This window comes from Eleutherodactylus coqui, chromosome 3, assembly GCF_035609145.1.
Source record: "Eleutherodactylus coqui strain aEleCoq1 chromosome 3, aEleCoq1.hap1, whole genome shotgun sequence".
In the NCBI taxonomy this organism is placed as follows: Eukaryota; Metazoa; Chordata; class Amphibia; order Anura; family Eleutherodactylidae; genus Eleutherodactylus; species Eleutherodactylus coqui.
The window spans coordinates 47,882,151-47,905,059 of NC_089839.1; the positions used below are offsets into that span (position 1 = coordinate 47,882,151).

General features: G+C 44.5%; 1 protein-coding gene across 2 annotated transcripts in view; it reads right to left on the reverse strand.

Moving 5' to 3' along the window:
• PLEKHH2 (pleckstrin homology, MyTH4 and FERM domain containing H2) overlaps positions 1-22,909 on the reverse strand; it is a 174,293-nt gene that overhangs the window by 63,442 nt on the left and 87,942 nt on the right. For both annotated transcript variants that reach the window (XM_066595567.1, XM_066595568.1), the window contains exons 4-7: positions 5,338-5,487; positions 2,956-3,039; positions 1,572-1,653; positions 537-707 (exon numbers count right to left, since the gene is read on the reverse strand). In XM_066595567.1, the coding sequence (XP_066451664.1) occupies positions 537-707; positions 1,572-1,653; positions 2,956-3,039; positions 5,338-5,487 (487 nt within the window). The remainder of the gene's footprint in view (positions 1-536; positions 708-1,571; positions 1,654-2,955; positions 3,040-5,337; positions 5,488-22,909) is intronic.

A 22,909-nucleotide genomic window follows, 5' to 3' on the forward strand; every position in this document is an offset into this window, starting at 1 on the left:
CAAGTCCCACCCAGTAGGATCTTATGAAGAACCCTAGATGAACTGTTTAGGGAAGGACTTTGCAGTCCTACAGTGCTGAGAACATGTGGAAATTCCAAACAACTATCATAGGATAATGAAGTCCATTATCTTAGCATAGGTGTTTGGGATTGCCAAATGTTCTCAGCACTGTAGGACTGCAAAGTCCTTCCCTAAACAGTTCATCTAGGGTTCTTCATAGCACAACCCCTGTGGATGGCTTGAGGCAAGAACTTCCCTAATCTGAAATAGGGTTGTCCAAACCAGAAAAATCCTTTCAGCATAATGAAAATATTTCAGGACAGGTCTTGTTTTGGGGATTTCTCATAGACTGAACAAATACAAATCTAGAAAACATGACCTGTTAGGAGTACTCGATGTCTCAACTTCAGAAACACAGTTTTAGATGGCATGTATAAGCCCTTCATGATGATATATTCCTGTGCTGTTCTGGGGAAGAAGATAGTGGTTGGGATATTCTTCACAAAGGAGGATATACAGGTGTGCAGGAGTCTTACCATCGCTGTGGTCATTAACATCATTGGATAGCTTGCAATTTTCATCTCTTTTTGATTCCTGCTGTGGACTTTTTGCTCGGTTTTGAAAGCATCCAAAGGTCAGGCCGCTCAGACGCTGACCTTCAGCTTGCTTTGGTGTGGAGCAGACTGGTGACTTCTTACTTTTAGGATCTGAGAAATATAATATAAGATTTGTCAAATATAAGATAATGCCATGAATCTGTTTGTGTGTTGTGTTTCATCTTATTTCGAGAATTTCTTCATGGTGTAGCTTTTTAAGGACTTGAACCAGTTTTCTGGTTTAAAAAAATTGCAAATTTTAGGGTGTGCCTCTTTTTCAAAAATGTTTTTATTTTAATATTTTGTTGCCCCTGGCATTGGTTCAAAAAGTGACTTGTGTCCATAGGTCGACAGATTTACTATAATTTAAAGGGTTTGTCGAGTTGTAAACTAGTGACAGCCTATCCAGAAGATGGGCTATCAATAGTAGAGTGACGGGGGCCTGTCACCTGAGACTTCAGTTGATTAGTTGTATGCCGGGCCATCATGCCAAAGCAGACAGATCAGTTCTTACTGTAGTGGCCAGGTTTGGTATTGCAAGTAAAGATCCCATTTATTTCAAGGGGAACTTGGCCTGTAATACCAAGCCTGTCCACCACAATAAAAGCAGAGCTATCTGCTTCCTGCAGAAATCGTCTTAGTATTTGAGCGCAGTAGCCCAAAAAAGAGCTGATAGGTGGAGGGTCCCAGCATACGGATCCCTGCCAATCTACTACTGATGATTTCTCCTAGCCATCACTAGTTTACAACTGGACAACTGCTTTAAGCCTGAAACTGGTGTAAAATGTGGTGTAAGTCTACACCAGCTCGTAGCTGGTGTAGATTTGATCTTCTGACACATGGACTGCCCAATGATGTGCCAAATAGGAAACATCTGTCTTAACAAATCTTGGTCATTGTTTTATTTATAAAATGTGTATTAGAACATTTATACCGCTAAGTGGTTGCTTTAGGTCACAGCACTGTGGTTTTTACCTTGGGATTTGGAGCGCAGGGAAATGATTTCTTCACTGTAACTTTTGTTGATGAAGCGGAGATTTTGATTCTCAATTTCCAACTGAAACAATAAAAAAGATGTTCATAGATTTACGGTGCAGTTGGTAATATATCCAAAAGCAACCCAAACGAGCAAAGTCATTCTGCTCATTAAGATTTGCCCTGCTTGCTTGAGGCCTATTTCACTAAACCATCTACAAAAAAATTAAATACGGTAAATAATAACACTATTGTCGGACCTTGTGTTAGTAAGGTTGATGCTTTAGGAATGCATAAATATGATCTACCCTGTATATGAAGTAGTAGTTGATGAGGGCCCACAAGGTGCTTCATATAGGAATTAAACATAGTCTACAGGACTTAAACATTCATAGCATTCATTCCTTAACATAGGCGATCTCGAATGAGACAAGTTGTAGAACCAGGCACGGCCACTCGTATGGATTGGATACTATGCTGATGTCACTGGTGAAGAGGACACAGTGTACACATCAGAAGGACAAAGCCTTTACCGTTCTGGTCAGCAGAGTACCAGAGGTTAGAAGCCCATTTACACGGCCCGATGATCGCTCAAAGATCACTCAAATGACAGTTTGAGTGACAGCCTTGAGCGATCATTTTGCATAAACTATTAAGTAGCTACTTAAGAGCAATTAAGTGTGCAAATGAAGCCTTAGCTGAAAGCAGTAATAGCCCCAGGGCTGTTATCTGCATTCAGATCCTTTGTTCTCCAGCGGGAAACAATGCTATCAGCACTCCCCATGGAGAACTGCTGATAAGGCAGAAGGATGATTTTTAGGTTGGACTGAATTTAAGGATCAGCTAGTAGTGCACGAAAAGTACATGATGAGCGCACATTTAGGCACAGCGATTATCGCTAAAACAATCGCTTTTAAGCGATTTTTTTTTAAAGCGATCTTCACTCCATGTAAATGGGCCTTTAGACCCCCACCAATCAAATATTCATGGCTTGTCCTAAGGATGAATGTTGTTAATGTCACAGAAATCCCTTTCAAGAAATGCTGTCACCTCCTTAGTAAATACTTGTACTCCCCATTAGATAACAATTCTGGATTATCTTTTCTTAAAACAATGTGTTGTGCCGTTCCTGTTATTTCTCCTAGAAATTTATGAATAAATTAACAATTGAGTGTCATTTCCCTTGTCAAAGGGGTGTGTCCTACATAGTCTGACTATGCCAGTACTCATTGAAAAAATGTCAGGCTGTGTATGGACACACCTCCTTCTGCCAATGCCCACTAGTCAATTTTCAGCAAAAATTTATTAAGCGATAAAGTAGGATTCCTATATAAGTTTTACTGTCATGAAACGTTAATAAGGATAGAGCAGCTCAGCCACACACCTCTCTCAGCTTTCCCGTCACCCAGTCTTTAATTTTTGCAGCTTTGTCTTCTATAATTTTTGCTTCTTGTATCCGTATTTGTTTCTATAGAGATACCCAAAAAAGACAATTACATCACATGAGTATACATGAGCATAACTTGCACTGTTATGGTACTTCTAAAAAAAAAAAAGGTTTAGTTTCTCTTACTGAGAACAACCACACAGTACTGCTCAATACACAGCATACAGTATATTATAAAATAATCATCGTACAATTAAAAATCAATATAAGTAAAGTATGTGAAAATATTTTTGCAGCTTTAAAAATGTAGAATAATGTGAATAGGCTGTTTTCCTTTAATGGGATCTGTCAGCTCGAACATGCTGTCCAACTACAAGCATCATGTAATAGAGCAGGAGGAGCTGAGCAGATTGATATATAGTTTTATGGGGAAAGATTCTGTAGAACTTGTAGTTTATTCCTTTATATCTCTGCATATTCTGAGCTAAAGAGTCCAGTGGGTGGAGCTACCAGTGAGCTGTCAATTACCAATAGCTCCACCCACTGGACACTCTTGCTCAGAATATGCAGAGATAAAAATGAATAAACTACAAGTTATACAGAATCTTTCTCCATAAAACTATATATCAATCTGCTCAGCTCTTCCTGCTCTATAACATGTTGCCTGCAATTTGGACAGTGTGTTCTAGGTGACAGACTCCCTCTATGGCCGCCTGCAGACGAGCAGGTCGGATCCCGCGGCGAGAATTCTCGCCGCGGGACCCGACCCGAGCGCCTGCAGAGACGAGCGCGTACTCACCCGCGCCCGGCGGCCCTGGCTCTGTCATGTGCCGGCTGCCGGGCAGCCGGCGCATGCGCAGACCGGAGCCGGCGGCCGAGTGAGTGACGTTTCTGTGCGAGGCTCTGTGAGCCCCGCACAAAAATAGGACATGCCGCGGTTTGTTTGCCGCGCGAGTTTTCGCGCGGCCAAACAGCGGCCGTCTGCATAGGAGTGCGTATTGTAATGCACTCCTATGCAGGCTTTTAGTGGCGGAAATTTCCGCCCGTGTGCAGGCGGCCTAAAGAGTACCACTAGCCAAAAATGAAAACCACAGTGTTCTTGATTGCTCATATGCATTATCTGCGTAAAGTGCTTTCTTCTTTAAAGCTTACCATAGCGGTTGATTCTATAGACTTGTCCAGCTTCTTTAGGCCTCATTCACACGAATGTCATTTTATCACTCCAATAGCAGCGCTAAAAATTGCGGCTATCGAAGCGGCTGGTTGCAGCATCTTGCAGTGCACTGACGCCGCAGCCTCGAAATCCCTTGACCGGCAAAACAACATTTAATGACTTGAAATGCCTCATTAGAGGCACCTGGCATTGTTTAACAGTGCTAGCCATTCCCCTACATTTGTAGCTGGCTCACAAAGACTCCCATAGTAGTCTATGGGAGCTACTGTCGTTTTGCCATCAAAGGATATCACAATTCCTATCTTTTGACAGAGATAAATATCGCCGTTAAAAAAATTGCGATATCCAAATTTCTAGGCGCGTCAAAAAACTTGTTCGTCCAAAAGAACCCATAGGAAAACATTGGTTCTTTTAGACGTTATTTTTTGGCGCACCTACTTGCGTTAAAACGGCGTTTGTGTGAAAGAGGCTTTATTTAGCACCAGCATCTCTCAAGGTCATCAGCATATTCCCAAGTAACTCCTTTCCTTTCACAACGTCTACCAGACCACCTTTCATTTGCTCATAGTCCAAGTATCACACAGTTCTTATGCTGCAAAGACTAAACTGATGCAACTGGATGCAGTGATGCAAAGGACCGAGCTCAATGCAAAATATGAGTGCACCAATTTAGATTCTCTCTTGGCTGGGGTACGCTATAAATCCCCACCCAACCCTATGGACAAGGGTGGCGCTGTGTTTGTAAGAAAGCAACCATGCTTTTCTAACCCTGAACAACCCCTTTAACCCTTTCGAATCCACTGTCTGACGTCTAAAGACACTATGATTTAAGGCTGTACAGGTTCAGTGTTGGGAGACGTTTGTCGGGGTTCTCTTACTGTATATTGCCAGCATCTCTGCTGTCAGAGCCTATCCAACGTGTCACCTCATGCAGTACTGGCTTTAGCCAGCAGATAGCTCAGTTGTATAACGGCAGAAAAAGAGTGAACACCCTAGGAAAACCAGGATTCAAATTGGATTGGAAAGGGTTAAATTCAATTCCTGATTTCTAGTCCTGTTGAGGAAACCATCAATTAAAATAGTGAAATATTACACAATTGGTCACCAAGATTCAAATTATTGTCCAAGATTCCACTACTAGTCTGTCTTGTATTGAACTATTGTTCCCTATAGCAGTTCACCATTAAAAAATGCAGTTTTCTTACCTGTTCTTCTAGTTCTTGCTCTAAACACTGGATAATTTCATCTTTCTCTTGCACTAATACTTCCAGTTCCTGACTCTTTTTGTACCATCTCATCTCTGACTCACTGGTGTGCACATCAGCAGCCTTCAGCTTATCTTCCATGATCTGAACCTATAGAAAAGAAACACATTTTAAGAATTTATATTAGGATGGTATATATCTAAACGTACGATATGTGGCCATTAGAGGTGAGCGAGCACGCTCGTTTAAGGCTGATGCTCGATTGAACATCGGTCTTGTCGAGTAACTGATTACCAGATCAAGCACCATGCAGGGGGGTGGCGGGAGCAGCGGGTGGGGGGAAGGGGAGAGAGATCTCTCTCACTCCCCCCCCCCCCCACCGCTCCCCCCGCATGGTGCTTGGTCGAGTAATCAGTTACTCAACAAGACCGATATTCAATCGAGCATCAGCCCTAAATGAGTGTGCTCGCTCATCTCTAGTGGCCATGTAATGTGGATGTTTTGGGATATCACTAGTTTATATTGGGTTGCAAGAGGGTTGGAAACTGATGTAGACTGTTGGTACGCCAACCACCCATGACTGTATCCTTTGAACTGTGAATACTTGACTGTTCGCACATGTAGCCAGGTTCATTTGTGTAAGGATATGACAGGTCTTCTTTAACAAGGTTTATGTAATAAAAACAATGCTAACTGCTATAATAATGAAACATTTACATTGTGGGTTATCGGTTTTCATTGAAGTCCTTATGGAAGTTTTCAATACTTTGGCCATCAGTGATGCTCACCAATATTCATTGAAGAGCAGAAAGTTGGCAGTAAAATTCCATTGTTTCCTTGGAAATTTGTTTCCAATAAATATCCTTGAAAGCTTTGCATTTATTTTGTGGAATCACAAAGTAGGAAACCTTAGGCCTCATTCTAAGTCCGTATAAAATATGGACAGAAAATACACCCGTGTGAATGGGTGAATGGGTCCTTAGTAGAGATGAGTGAGCATACTCGCTAAGGCAAACTACTCGAGCGAGTAGTGCCTTATGCGAGTACCTGCCCACTCGTCTCAAAAGATTTGGGTGCTGGCATGGGGCGGGGAGCAACGGGGGGGGGGGGGGGGGGGGGGAGGGAGATCTCTCTCTCTCACTCGCTCCCCTCTGCTCACTCCCGCAACTCACCGTTCTCCCCCGCCGGCACCCGAATCTTTAGAGACAAGCGGGCGGGTACTCGCATAAGGCACTACACGCTCGAGTAGTTTGCCGTAGCGAGTATGCTCTCTCATTTCTAGTCCTTAGTATGATCTTTTGAAGTCATGGTGAGTATCTATTGCATCTGTTATCGATGTCCTGGTATAGTCTTCAAACATACATTTAATTGCTCATCTGTAAAGAAGTTTACAGAGCTCAACTATAACACGAGTTTAATTAAGGAAATACATTAATTGCCTTGGAACTGTCGGTGGTAGTAGGAGAAAGGACAGACTTTTGCCACTGTGTGTCTGCTTTGTAAATTAGATCTTGTCCATTACACCAAGTTTTTATGCCAAGCTTGCTTTCGAAAAGGCTTAGCACTTTTAAGATGCCTCAGAGGTGATAAGTTGGCAGATTTCTGAATAGGATCTCATCAAACGACATTACCACCATGTACATAAGCAGTATTGCTAGTATTGCCTCTAGTGGAGGGTATTGATGTAGCAATTTTAGACAGTTACCCCATATAATTTATGGAAACAGAATAATCTAAACTTAGTGCTAAATAAGAGCCCTTGAAGGTTAGCAACTTAATTATTCTGTTTATCTCTTGGCCCACTTCCGTATAGCCATTCATCAAGATGCTATTGTAAGGGGGCTAAATAGGAGGCCATTTAGAATTATTTTCAAACTGTTTTAGTTCCTTGAAAAAAAATTATCCGACATATGTAATGGCATGCAGAAAAGTATAAGCGGGGTGAGTGGTGTCCCGCTCCCCTCTTACTGAAGCAGCTAAGTCGTTCTGATAAGCATCGGCATCAGAGACAGCCTCAGCCTCCCTGTCAGACAGGGCAGAGGGAAGTGGAGAGGAGATAGAGCTGTGCACCAGATTCAGGCATATGGTAGTAGATTCAGGTGATAAAATTAATAGTGCTCATTAGCAGTGGGTAAAGAAGCCAAGTCCCGAACTCTCGAAAACCTTCGCGGCACCCTACTAGAGCTATATAAGAGCTGGGTGCTGCACCACAGGAGAGAAAAAGTGCAAGGGCATAACACTGAAGCTGCTGATCGTGCTGCACCCGGGTCGTAAGGAGGACTTAGATTTCTGCTGCCGGTGCTGGTGACTGTAGGAGTGCAGGATGGGGACTGGGCTGCACTGAGTGCTGCTGACCATTTGGCTTGGAGACTGGAGAAAGTGGACCGGTTTGTGATACCACTGAGCACAGGTGGGCCTAAGAGTAACTCCCAGGACCAGAGAAGGGTGCTCTCAGCCATAAACAATGCTGTTGGAGAGTTCAGTGTGGATGCTGTAACCACTGCAAAAAAATCGTAAGTGAGGCCGGCCTCTTTAAACCAAGAGGTGTGCACACTGATAGGGACAGAGAGTGAGTATTTGGCAGGCCTGTTGCAGGAAACAGGGCTCATACTAAGGATACAGAACTGTTGGTAAGTATTGGGTGCTTGAGCTCTGTGTACGGACTGAGTTATTTAAACATACATTGCGAGTGTGTATGGAACTGGAAGTTTTGGAATGTGGCCACCAGAGGAAGGTAGTGCATTATATTCTGTGTCCCGTGTTTCTTTTAGATGGTGTTATCGATATGCTGTTATGATGGGAGTGAGGCAGCTAAATTGGCATGAATCTCTGTGACCTGAACGCACTCATGGTGATTCCATTCTTACTTTGTTTCTCTTAAGGTACCTTTACACGGGCGATTATTGCCTAAATTATGGCTGGAAACAGCGAAATCAGACAATAGTCATCCAATGTACAGCTGCCCACCAACTGGGTACTGACTGACAAATCACTCATTTGTCAGAGCCGCTTTATTTTGAGCTTACCTAAAAACCAAGTGATTAATGGATCATGTAAACAGGAGTCTTTTTTGAGCGATTGTCTGTTGACTGTGAATGGAGGTGAGCCGGAATGATCCCCGTCTGCTCCGCCTCCATTCACAAAAGGGCAGTAGCGATAGCTGCTGGGACGGCTGTCGGGTGCTAATGCCCTGTACAGGGACCTTTACTAAGAACAATCACACTTGTCAATATGTCGCACTAAGGCTTCTTTCATACGAGCGCATAAACGGCGCGTTTTTACACCTGGGCATATATACGCGCACATGAGAGGCATTGATTTTCAATGCCCTCATTCACACGGGCGAATAAACGGCGCGTAACTATGCCGGCAGCGTGAAAAATAGAACATATGCGCAGCCGGCGCATATACGCTCAGCCAAAAGATAGTTCAGGAACTATCTTTTGGCCAATATACGCTGGCTGGTCCTATAGGAGCAGGGAAAGAGAAGGGAGGGGGAGGCATTTTTGCAGCGTCCAACACTGTGAATAGCTTACAGGTGCCTCTGTATAGGACTGGAAGGCATCCCAAGGATTTGGGCAGAGCGAGGGAATTCTGGGGTGAGGCGTATTTTTTCATTAAAAACGCCGCTCACGGTCGTGTGAATGGATGAGAAAGAAGCCTAAGTCCTAGCTTTTTACCTTTGTTTTACTCCATGTAACCATGGAGACACATAGCTCTGTATAGGACCTGTAGACGCAGAATGAACAGTATGCGTTATATCTAAAATTATTATTCCTTGTGCCATGCAACAGAGAAAAGTCATATTAATTGTGAGGCAGCCTCTTTAATAATCATCTGGTTCTGGGGAGTTTTAAGCAGAGACTTAACATTGGGACCACTGCGTATCAACATGCACTTTGGTGCACTAGTGGCAGATATAAATCTAGATACTCTAGTAGAGATCTGAGGGTTTAATTTACATTCTGTTAACATTTTGGAAGCATTTTTTAATAAACATAATTAGCACCAGACAGACAGCAATAGAAACGTAGCTATAAAGGGTGCCGTGGCAGTATTTGAACCAAAGGCCTGATGAGTCCTAATTGCCCCTTTACCACGTAGGAGGACACCGCGTTATAAGGCTGTGGCTACACTATGACTTTGGCCATGACACACGTGCATGGCCAAGGGTGACAGTGTCATGTTGCTTCATTGCAATGAATGTGGCCACGTTGGGACTCATACTGGGTCACACACATATTGCCGTGACCAGGGTAGCACAAAAGAATCCTCAGTTTTATACAGATTTCCCGCTTGCGGGGGAGAATCGCAGCATGCTCTAATTGGTGCGGAAAAATCGAGCGGGCGGCTTCCATTGCAGTCAATGGGAACAGTTCGTCCCACGGCACTTCCGCAGTGAGCAATGCCTTGCACTGCGCATGCGCGCCGTCCGAGACACTCACAGCGGATCCGGACAAGAGTATGGGTCTCTAGGGTCACTGCCAAGGCACCAGGTCTGATTCCGCTGCGAGATTTAACAGTCAAAATCCAACCCGGCCGTGGGCATGAGGTCTTAGCCATCGCAAAATAGGCAAAAAACTGAACAATCTGTTGAAACTGGAGCCGAACGCAACATTCCGCAACAATATCAGCTGGCATACCCCCTCAGAAGGGTTCTGCCGACATTCACCCACGAACAGAAGCTGGTACTAGTAACGCCCTGCCAACCAGGAGAAGATTTCTGTTTATTTTAAGTACCCCTCTTATTCCTTCTGACTGGCAGGTCGGGATGACCATGTAGCAGTCCTGATGCAAGTCATTGCCTAACAGCTTCAAGTTACATCTCTGGAGTTAAAGGGGTTGTCCAGGGCAGGTCATCAATAATTGATTGGCGAGGGTTTCTTGCTATGGTCCCCCACCGATCAGTGCACTTGTGCACTGAACTGATTTCTGCAGACAGCTCCATTTGTTTGCAATGGCCAGGCTTGGTATTACAGGCAAAGTTCTCATTCACTTCAATGGAGTTGAGCTGCCCAGGGACAGGCGTTGCACTTTCTCTGGAAGACGGAAGCCATTTTTTTCTAATCTTGGACAACCCCTTTAAATAAGACTTCTGCTCTATATTCCTATGCACATCTTGAGGGGGTCAGGAGTCATGTGACAAGGGACCCGACTGTCTCCCATCCAGAGATCTTCTTTAACACTGTATAATCCTCAAGAAAAGTTTTGCCACATTCTCCAATTTCAGTCATGTGAAATAATCCGCTGAATATTCAGTGGAGAATACATTGTGATTTTAAATGCTTCCATCTGACTGCTTTGCATTAAGTGTGAAGTCACCTGGCTACATCGGGGAAGCTCAGCACCCTATGTGCAACAGGGGCCACTGAGTCCCATTACAATTAGTCATGGAACTAAAGCATCTGCTGTCCATTTGTACTTTGCTCAAAGGACTTTACATTCAATAACATTCCAGGGTCAGAACAAGGTGATGGAGCTTCTCCATTAATGTACAACAGATATGAAAATTGTATCCTGAGCGCAGCTTCATGCAGATTGTGTCACAATACACTGCTTTAAAATTAACTACATCCATTAAATAAGTTTATGGATAATCACCGTTACCCTGAACTGCTTAACTGCAAATAACTGGTTGTTTGCATAAAGGACGATGAACTGTTTTGCAAAATTTACTCCTCCTTACTGTATAGTTTTTTTCCATTTTTTAAAGCGCCGTATCATGGGTCCTGAATAGAATGCAAGAACTGCAGAATAATCAGAAGTGTTCTGACACTTAAATATTCATGACAAGGTGTTGTAAAAAGCAATCATGGTGCGTGCTACTTCCCACGCTCTTTCACACGGGCGTGCCCCTGTTTTCTCGCCCATTCAGACGGCTGGGTGCGGCGTGTATACCGTCGCCCAGGGGAGGGGAGTTCAGCTCTGCTAAACTCCCTCCCCCTCTACGCCACTTTTCAGCTGCCAGCAAGGAGAGGGTGGGGCGCGGGAAGGGAGCTTAGAGCTAGTCACGCTAAACTCCCTCCCTATGGAAGCTGCCGGCAATGGGAGGGGGAGGGACTTTAGCAACACAAGCTGCTGCTAAACTCCCTCCACCTTCCCTTTTCTAATGATTCTCATAGTCCCCCATAGAAGTCTATGGGAATGGCCGGCGTATTCCAGTAAAAGATAGAACAAGACCTATCTTTTCCGTCCGGCATAGTTGGCAGGAATGTGCGCCATATGCACTATCTTTTCCAGACGGCCAATTTTACGCACCGGAAAATTGCCCATCTGAACAAATGCATTGGAATCCAGTGCTTTAGATCAGAGGTCCCCAACTCCAGTCCTCAGGGACCACCAACAGGTCATGTTTTCAGGATATCCTATAGTAAGAACACCTGTAGCAATGTCTGAGGCACCGACCATAATTACATCACCTGTGCAATACTGAGGAAATCCTGAAAACATGACCTGTTGGCGGTCCCTGAGGACTGGAGTTGGGGAACACTGCCTTAGATGGTCGTGATTTTCGGAAAAATCACTGCGATAAAACGCTCATGTGAAACGAGCCTAACTCTGCAGAGACGCCGGCTCTTTCATGATTGGAGCTTCCTAGTATGGAAATTAGACCCGTGACCTTGAAATGCAGCATAAAATCAAGTGACAAGAGTTCTGTGGATCATTTTCAGTGTGAATCCACATTAGATGAGAAAGTTGAGTGATCTGAGAGATTTCCAATAAGGTCTGGTCATCGGTGCTAGACTAGCCGGGGCCAGAATTGCATACATCGCCAACCTTGTGGAGTTTTATCATGTGGAGAGTATACTGAGAATGGTGTGATCGAGGAAAAATATCCAGCGAAAGTGGATATTGTGGACGTAAACAACTCGTCTGAAAGGGGTCAGAGGAGGGTGGCAAGTCAAGCAAATTGCAATTGAATACAAAGTTGGTGCCCCAACTAATGTAACTGAACACAAAACTCATCGTTCCTTAGTACAGAGGTGCTATAACAGCACATGACCAGTTCCAGCAGCATTGATGTCGAAGAGTAACAGAAAGGAGAGACTCCAGTGGGCAAAAGAGAGTAGAAATTGTATCACTGAGCAGTGGAAAAATATGGCCTGGTCAGATGGATCCAGATTTCTGTTGCACCGTGCTGATGGGAAGTCAGAATTTGCAGCAAGCAGCATGAATCGATGATCCCCTTCCTTTCAGGTGTCCATAGTTCAGTGTGGTGGAGGTAAAGGGAGCCAAGTACAGGTTGAGACATTTGTCCCAAGCCTTAAAGGATTATAGGCAGCAGCACTTCCAGCCACCACCTTTATGCCTCATTCACACAAGTATTTTTACACGGTTCCACGCATTGCGACCATCTGAAGCAATAGTTTCCAATGTTTTCATTCAGACGAAAAATTTTTTGGCATGCAAAAATGTCCGACCGAAAAAATAGCATATAAGCGACTGAACTCGGCAACGGAAATTTCATGCTGTGGAAAAGTATAGACCTTGCCCTATCTTTGGACCGCAAAACGCTGGAGGCTCCATAGACTCCTATAGGAGCTACAAAAAAAGGAAGGGGGAGGGAGTTTAGCAGCGTCCAAGGCTGGGAAAAGATTACAGGTGCCTCTATTTAGACATTAGAAAGTTAGAGGAGGATTTCTGCCGACCGAGGGAATTCCAATCAGCAGCGTATTTCTTCAGCAAAACGTCGCACTCGGCTGTGTGAATGGACAAAAGATGCTAATAAAGCTCAGGAAATCATCCATTCATGCGAAATTCCGGCACAAAATGACAAGCGTTAAATCGCAATGTTCGTATGGAGGAGGCCTTAACTTGGATATTGAGGGATTGACTGTATGGACATTTGGACATTAGCCCTTGCATTGCCTGGATAGGCAATAAACAAGTATGTCTTTCTGCTAACCCCTCCTGCCTCCTTGCACTCTCTACTCTGGGGGACACAAAACACCATACAAAGGGGCAGACACCAGCCTGTAACAGCAAGTCCCCAATGTCACTGCAGTGTGGCTGGGTGGGAGAAGGACATTTGCCATTGTGACACTAACCGCCCCCTCTGGCACACTACAGGTACAGCACCCATGTAATACCGTTACATAAAGCCCATATAATACAGCTGTGAAGATCATGCACAATATAGAGTCCAAATAATTAATACAGAGGATGTCTACCACCAAGAGAAACTATGTGCGGTCACTGATAATTACATAGTGCCTATATACAGTTAAGTAATGGGTGATGGTGCTGCTCTCCTGCATAGATATTGGTCCCAAGCAAAAGATGTCCTTATATAGGTCATGTATAAAGGAGCTATGCAGTCGGGACACCCTCTTTCAGCCTTGTGTGTTACCTAAACCAGTGTTCCCCAACTCCAGTCCTCAGTGACCGGCAACAGGTCATGTTTTCAGGATTTCCTCAGTATTGCACAGGTGATGTAATTATTGTCAGTCCTCACACATTGCCACAGGTGTTCTTACTATAGGAAAACATGACCTGTTGGTGGTCCCTAACAACTGGAGTTGGGGACCCCTGACCTAAACCATGGACTCCCCATAACGTTTCATAAGGATGTGTTCACATGTTGCTGATTTGCTGCAGATTTTGGTGCAGATCTGCAGCAGATTCCACCCATTCAATTGAATTCAAATTCAGGGCTCTTTCACACGAGCATATATCGGCCGCTGTTTTCACAGCTGGCCGATATACGCTACGATGTGAGGTGTAAAAACTCGTGAATGGGCGCACAAATCTACCGTTTGTGCGCACATTCAGATGGCATGGGTCCCAGCGCATATACGCCAAGGCCGCCATGCCTTTGCCCTTTCCCTCCCCCTCGCTGACTCACCTCCTTTCTCCTCCCCTCCAGGTGATTGCAATGGAAGGGGGCGCCCCGTCCTGCCCTCTCCCATCGCTGGCTACGGATAAGGGGCGTGGAAGGGGTGGGAGCTTAGCTTAGTCACGCTGCTAAACTCCCTCCCTTCTCCAGCCGCTGTCATTTGCTCCCATAGGAGCCCATACAGCGGCCAACGTCTTCCGGCCCAAAAGATAGTTCCAGGACTATCTTTTGGGCCTGACGTAAAAATGCCCGGCGCTATATTGGCCAGCCGGGTGCTATTATGTCGCGGAAATACGCCCATGTGATCTTATGCATTGAAATCCAATGCATCAAATCACAGCGTGAAAACGGCGGCCCGATATACACTTGTGTGAAAGAGCCCTGAAGGTGTAAAAATCTACTGCTGACGTGCAGCAAATCCACGACATGTGAACGCACCCTAAAGTGCAATATTTTAAAGTAAAGCCTTATTTACACAACCGTAGATACGCTGCTATTTAGCGTAGTCAAAAAAAATCGCCCCCAAATCACGACTATCTGGATTCCAATGTATTCATGCAGATGAAATTTTTTGGGTGCGTAAAAAAATCACGCCAGGAAAAAGAGCACATCAGCGACCATTTCCATTCACCGATTTTATATGCCGTGTCAAAAGATAGGTCTTGCCCTATCTTTTGCTGAGACACGCAGGAAGCTCCCCTAGACTTCTATGGAAGTGGAAAAAAGGAACGAGGAGCGAGTTAGCTTGTGTACAACGCTGGGAAAAGGAGATAGCTGGCCCTATTTAAGCATTAGCAGTCATTCTGAGGATTTCTGCGATCACTGGATTTCCACGCTGCAGCATATTTTTTGGCCGATAAGCGGCAGCCACCCGCGTGAACGGCAGAAAATACGCAGATAAAGTTCGGGACTTGATTGCGGCAATTCTTCATTCATGCTATTTTATGGGTTACATACAGTCGTGTGGAAGAGCCCTAAAAGTCACTTACGCCACTCAATTCAGTGAGCTTTTCCCCATAGCAAGACGTAGATTGGCTTCACCGCAATATCTTACATGCAAACTAAATCATTTACTGACTTCTCCTTCATGCAGCATTATGAACATTGGAAGGGCACAAGTTATTAGCATAGTAGTTAGCTGAGGTTTAATTACTGTTTTACATTACTGATGACTGTTTAGCCGTAAACCTTTAATTACCCGCTACCGCAATATAACCAGAGGAAGCAGCTCCATCTGCATTCAATAATGACTAAGCACTGGGAACTCTAAAGCCGCGGCTTGACACTAAATCTGTCCATCATTCCCTTTTCCACACCTCCTTCCTTGTCACGAGGGAGGGGAATTTCTACATAAGGGTACATGGACACAAGTGTGTTTTCCATCCGATTTTTGGACCAAAAAAAACAGTCTGGCAGTGTCATATGACGCGCTGGGAGTTTCATATGATGCAGCCGGCGGTGGGCGGGGAAGCTACAGTGGAAGTATAGCGTGACGACCGGTTTCCATTGACTACAATGGAAGCTGGCCACACGTATTCCCGCGGCAAATAGGACATGCCCCGGGTTATTTCACACTGCGGAATTTCGCAGTGTGAACATTCAGCTATTAGGTTCAATAGAATTCGGCCGTGGGCATTAGCCCTAATTGTAGTCAACTACACTATTTTATCCTCCATAAATAATGGAAATGAACATAAATTAATGTTAAAAAGAGACCAAACTGATCTCAATTTAACTCATTAAAGTCTACAGTTCTGTTCAGGGTACTGTCTAAGGCTGGATTCACACGAACGTATATCGGCTCAGTTTTCATGCCGAGCCGATTTACGTCGTCCTCAACTGCAGGGTGCGGGGAGGATGGAAAAGCCGAACTGAGCTCTCGCCCCCTCCCTGCCTCCTCTCCACCCCCTCTCCGCCCCTCTGCACTATTTGCAGTGCAAGGAGGCGGATCAGGTGTGTGGCTAAGTTGCAAGAATTAGCCCCGCCCCCATCCCACCTCTCCCCATTGCAAATAGTGCAGAGGGGCGGAGAGGAGGCAGAGAGGGGGCGGGAGCTCACAGCACTGCTCCTGGCTCTTCCAGCCTCCCCCTCTGCAGATGAGGATGACGTATATCGGCTCGGCGTGAAAACCCAGCCGATATACGTTCGTGGGAATCCAGCCTAAATGCCATTATGGCAATTCAAATAATTTATTCACCATTTCCATCTCATGGTTCCATTTGAACCCAATATTAACCTTAAAGGGGTTGTCCAGTTGTAAACTATTAATGGCCTATGCGTATGATAGTGCATTAATAGTAGATGTGTGGAGGACCACTGCCTGGGACCCTCACTGATCAGCTGTTTATTGGGCAGGTGCACTCATAAACTGAACTGATTTCTGCGGGAAGCAGACAGCTCCGTTCCCACTGCAGTGGCCAGGCTTGGTATTAGACGCTAAATTAGCATTCACTTCAATGAGAACTGTGCCTGTAATACCAAACCTTGCCACTGCAATGGGAACGGAGCTGCCTGCTTCTTGCAGAAATCAGCTCTATGCACAAGTGTACAGGCCTATCAAAAAGCTTATCAGCAGGGGTCCTGGGAGGCAGACACCTGCTGATGTACTATTAATGGGCTGTCTTGCAGGCTATCAATAGTTTGCAATTAGACAACCCCTTTAAAGATTGGATTCTTAAAAACTAAGCTTTGCTATACATTTGCCCTTTAGGTTGTGCTGCTACCATCACACTATATAAATGTTTGCAATGAAACTCTAATAGAGAAGGAAAACCCTTACTTAGTTAATTGTAAAGAGTCGTTGCAGCAAGAAAGTCATGTGATGATTATTTACTGCAATGAACAGGCCCATGACAACCTCTCAGGATCGCCCAGGAGGTAAGCTCTCATCTGTCACAACAAAGAGGATTGCCCAGCCTCTCCCATTACTTTCTCTTATGTTATATTGAGAGAGATGTTGTGAGAAAGAAAAATCGCGGCATGCTCAATATTTGAGCAATTTACAATTTTTTGAAGCTCATGTTTCCCTATGGAGCCTCCTTGTTTATGGCATTGCATCTCACAAACTAGTGATTTTCATGAGATGCGATGCATTTCCCTACCCTTAAAATAAGCCCTAGCTGCATTCCCAGAAAAAAATGGAATACTTACCTAGCAGGCTCAGTCCAGGTCTGCCCGCTGCTCTCCGGAGCTCCGCCATGCATCCTGCAGTCTCCGTTCGCCCACAGATCACCTCCTGGTCGTGAAATTCAAAATTCCCGCCTCCAGAAAGCGATGGCTCTGTTTGGTTCATCCAGTACTACTCAGCCAATCATTGCAGCACTTGATGAACTAATGCGAGAGCTGTGATTGGTTCATCTAGCTCTGTATTGATTGGCTAAGTAGAGTTTGAAGAACCAATCAGGTTGTGGAGGTGGGATTTTTGAATTGGCTGGGAAGGGATAGGGGAACATGATGGAAACCTTTATATATGTTACAGGAGGGAAGAAGAGAGAGGAGGACATGATGGAAACCTTTATATATGTTACAGGAGGGAAGAAGAGAGAGGAGGACATGATGGAAACCTTTATATATGTTACAGGAGGAGAGAAGGGAGAGGGGGACATGATAGAAACCTTCATATATGTTACAGGAGGGAAGTAGGGGAAAGGGGGGACATGATGGGAACCTTTATATATGTCACAGGAGGGAAGAAGGGAGAGGGGGACATGATGGAAACCTTTATATATGTTACAGGAGGAGAGAAGGGAGAGGGGGACATGATAGAAACCTTCATATATGTTACAGGAGGGAAGTAGGGGAAAGGGGGGACATGATGGGAACCTTTATATATGTCACAGGAGGGAAGAAGGGAGAGGGGGACATGATGGAAACCTATATATATATGTTACAGGAGGAGAGGAGGGACAGGAGTACATGGTGGAAACCTTTATATATGTTACAGGAGGGAAGAAGAGAGAGGAGGACATGATGGAAACCTTTATATATGTTACAGGAGGAGAGAAGGGAAAGAGGGGGGGGCATGATGGAAACCTTTATATATGCTACGGGAGGAGAGAAGGGAGAGGGGGGCATAATGGAAACCTTTATATATGTTACAGGAGGAAAGGGGGGACATGATTGAAACCTTTATATATGCTACAGGAGGGAAGAAGGGAGAGGAAGGCACGATGGGAACCTTTATATATGTTACAGGAGGGAAGAAGGGAGGGGGGGCATGATGGAAACCTATATATATGTTACAGGAGGAGAGAAGGGAGTGGGGACATGATGGAAACCTTTATATATGTTACAGGAGGAGAGAAGGGAGAGGAAGGCACGATGGGAACCTTTATATATGTTATAGGAGGAGAGAAGGGAGGGGGAACATGATGGAAACCTTTATATATGTTACAGGAGGAGCGAAAGGAGAGGGGGACATGATAGAAACCTTTATATATGTTACAGGAGGAGAGGAGGGAGAGGAGTACATGGTGGAAACCTTTATATAGGTTACAGGTGGGAAGAAGAGAAAGGAGGACATGATGGAAACCTTTATATATGTTACAGGAGGAGAGAAGGGAAAGGGGGGGGGCATGATGGAAACTTTTATATATGCTACAGGAGGGAAGAAGGTAAAGGAGGGACATGATAGAAAACTTTATATATGGTACAGGAGGAGAGAAGGGAGAGGGGGACATAATGGAAACTTTTATATATGTTACAGGAGGAAAGGGGGGACATGATGAAAACCTTTTTATATGCTACAGGAGGGAAGAAGGGAGAGGAAGGCACGATAGGAACCTTTATATATGTTATAGGAGGAGAGAAGGGAGGGGGAACATGATGGAAACCTTAAAGGGGTTGTCCCGCGGCAGCAAGTGGGTCTATACACTTCTGTATGGCCATATTAATGCACTTTGTAATGTACATTGTGCATTAATTATGAGCCATACAGAAGTTATCAAAAGTTTTATACTTACCTGCTCCGTTGCTGGCGTCCTCGTCTCCATGGTGCCGACTAATTTTCGGCCTCCGATGGCCAAATTAGCCGCGCTTGCGCAGTCCGGGTCTTCTGCTTTCTTCAATGGGGCTCCGGTAGCTCCGCCCCGTCACGTGCCGATTCCAGCCAATCAGGAGGCTGGAATCGGCAATGGACCGCACAGAAGAGCTGCGGTCCACGGAGGAAGAGGATCCCGGCGGCCATCTTCACTGGTAAGTATAGAAGTCACCGGAGCGCGGGGATTAAGGTAAGCGCTGAGCGGTTTTTTTTTTACGTCCCTGCATCGGGGTTGTCTCGCGCCGAACGGGGGGGGAGTTGAAAAAAAAAAAAACCCGTTTCGGCGCGGGACAACCCCTTTAATATATGTTACAGGAGGAGAGAGGAGGACATGATGGAAACATTAACATATGTTACAGGAGGAAAGAAGGGAGAGGGGAGCCATTAGGGGCGGCTCCAGGTTTATGTGAGCCATCGCACTACAGAGTATCAGTGGGCCCCTCTTTCTAATAATCCCCCTTATGTCCCAGTTAGCTATAATAACCCCTTTTGCCTGAGTCAGTAATAATACTGTCTTTTAGAAATAATGTCCCCTTTTACAAATATTGCCCCATTTTAGATATAATGCAGTTTCTTGCCACACTTCTAGATATGCCACACTGAGCTCCTTTTACATATAGTAGCCATGCCACCTTTTGTCTGCTTTTAAATATGTGATAGAATAAAAAACCACTACATACTTACCTCCTCTGTCACTCCATGGCAGCCATAGTTAGAGCTGCTATCCCCGCTCTCTGACTACCGGGTGATGCGATCATATGACACAAATGATCGCTGTGGACATTTCCCGGGTAGTGAGGAAATGATACAAGGGCAGGTGAAATAGACCAGGTGGTATTTTTCTGCCAACAATTTTCTATGTTTCTTCATAAACAAGTATTTAGTATAATATCTGGAGCCAATAGGTGTCTGACATTACAACATTGCTCCACCAAGGCAGCCAATCACCATAGCATCTCAACCATACAAAAATATTGCTGTAACTCCTTTGGCAACCATAAGAGCTTAAATTAATTATGTGAACCTGACATTCACTTTTATAAGGGCGGGTACAGTATTTCCATGTGGATTTTACAAGCTGGTGACTCTCTGTTTGGCAGACGCTTTGCACTTACATCAAATAGGCCGGCATTGTGCATCATTATATTGCTACAAACAGGACATAAACAAAAATCTCAATGCAAATGGGCTGAAAATTCTCAACGCTACTTTATGAAGTAAGTAATATCATCAATTTGGCTTTACCTGCCAATATTTTTTCATGTGTATAACAGGCATCAGATATGCAAATCTAAAAAAATGTTTCTCTTCTATCTCTTGCTGGGATCCAACCTAGCTTTTAGTGAAAAAAGTATGGTACTGAGTTTTGAGCTTAGATACACTTGTGTGATTGAGCCTTGACTCGTAACCTATTTGTTGCAGGTCTTATCCTTTATAAATAACTTGATGCCCTCAAAAATATTCTTACAATTGTTGGCTTGTTTAGAAAGCTAAATATTAAATACCCTAAAAGTTAGTATAGGGATAGTATCTCAGTTAGGATCTCCATCAATTAGTTGCAGCAGAGATTGTCTACACAGAGAAACTCTTTTTCTGGAGGACCCAACATGCCATTAATTTTAAGGAGCACAGTGTAATACTTCTTTACCCTATGGTGGCACTGCAGGGGATTTAAACAATTGCTGCTGTTTGGTGGGATGAAATACAAATTATATAAGAAATGGAAAAATGACTGGTATTAAAAGCGAGACATGGGAAATAAATCCAAACCCTAAATCATCCGAAGATATGTGAGAAAACCTTATGACAATGATTTCCTAGTGGGCACTTCCACTTTCAGACTTTCTTTGGCCATGACTGTTCCACAAAAATTAGTCATCCTGCACTATTTTGCTGATGAAAATTTCGAACAGTTTGCCAAAAGCTAGGTAGACCCCGTTATAGTCAATGGGGTCAGTCCGGCCCCATTCAGATCCGGCATGTACCAAATCCGGTATTCTCATTGTTCAGTTCAGAGGATGGAGCTAGGGCTGGATGATTTGGCCTAAAATCTAAATCTTTTTCTTTCTTTTTTTTTTTCAAAAACTTTCTAAATTCTTGATTTTATTCTCGATTTTCTTGTTTACAGAGGGAGAAAAAGTATTTAGTCAGATACCAATTGTACAAGTTCTCCCACTTAAAAAAGATGAGAGAGGCCTGTAATTGACATCATAGGTAGACCTCAACTATGAGAGACAACATGAGAAAACACATCCAGAAAACCACATTGTCCGATTTTTAACGAATTTATTTGCAAATTATGGTGGAAAATAAGTATTTGCTTAATAACAAAAGTTCATCTCAATACTTTGTTATATATCCTTTATTGGCAATGACACAGGTCAAACACACTGTTGCTGGTATGTTGGCCAATTCCTCCATGCAGATCTCCACAAGAGCAGTGATGTTTTGGGGCTGTCGCTGGGCAACACAGACTTTCAACTCCCTCCAAAGGTTTTCTATAGGGTTGAAATCCGGAGACTGGCTAGGCCACTCCAGGACCTTGAAATGCTTCTTAGGAAGCCACTCCTTCATTGCCCTGGCGGTGTGCTTGGGATCACTGTCATGCTGAAAGACCCAGACACGTTTCATCTTCAGTGCCCTTGCTGATGGAAGGAGGTTGGCACTCAAAATCTCACAATACATGGCCCCATTCATTCTTTCATAAATATGGATCAGTCGTCCTGGTCCCTTTGCAGAGAAACAGCCCCAAAGCATGATGTTGCCACCCCCATGCTTTACAGTAGGTATGGTGTTCTTTGGATGCAACTCAGCATTCTTTCTCCTCCAAACACGATGAGTTGTGTTTCCGCCAAACAGTTCTACTTTGGTTTCATCTGACCATATGACATTCTCCCAATACTCTTCTAGATCATTCAAATGCTCTCTAGCAAACTTCAGTTGGCCCCGGACATGTACTGGCTTAAGCAAGGGGACACGTCTGGCACTTGCTTCACTGTGCATGCCGATGCCGCAGGAGATGCGTCTTAGTGGTTCCATCACAGGTGTTGAAAACAGCATGGCGAGGAAACCCCGAATGTAAACTAAGGGAAGCAGTAACTGTCATTAATGAGATGGACATCACTTTGGTGTCCATTTAACGTGGTTTTCATTAGTTTCAATAATATCTGGAGTATCGAATAACGTAGTTGACTACATTATTGTATACTCCAAATATAACAGAAACCTTGCCAAACGGACACCAAAGTAATGTCTCACTAATGACAGTGACTGGTTTCCTTGGTTTACATTCAAGGGTTCCTCACCATGCTATTGTCGGCAGTTATAATGCAACCTCAGACGGAATCCCATATTGCAGTGGAAAAACCCTCCAGGAACGCTCCCTTAATGTGCAAGCACGCCGATTAGTGTATGTAAAAGAAAGAGATTCAAAGTAATATACACATGAAGGATGGGGTACTACCCCCCCTCCCAAGTAATCAAATCATGTATTATCCACCCCTGAGCCATCACAGTTCCCCTGGTAGTGTTTTCCTCCACAACTCCACCTCCCCTCTCCAGCTTCCCACTGCAGCGTCCCGTAGGGTGCCCCCGGACACAGGGCATGCGCTGAGGAGCTGGGAGGGCAAGATGCTGGCTTGTCACGGTAGCACTTACCACTCTCCCTCCCAGGGGGACGCACGCAGCTAGGGCAGTGC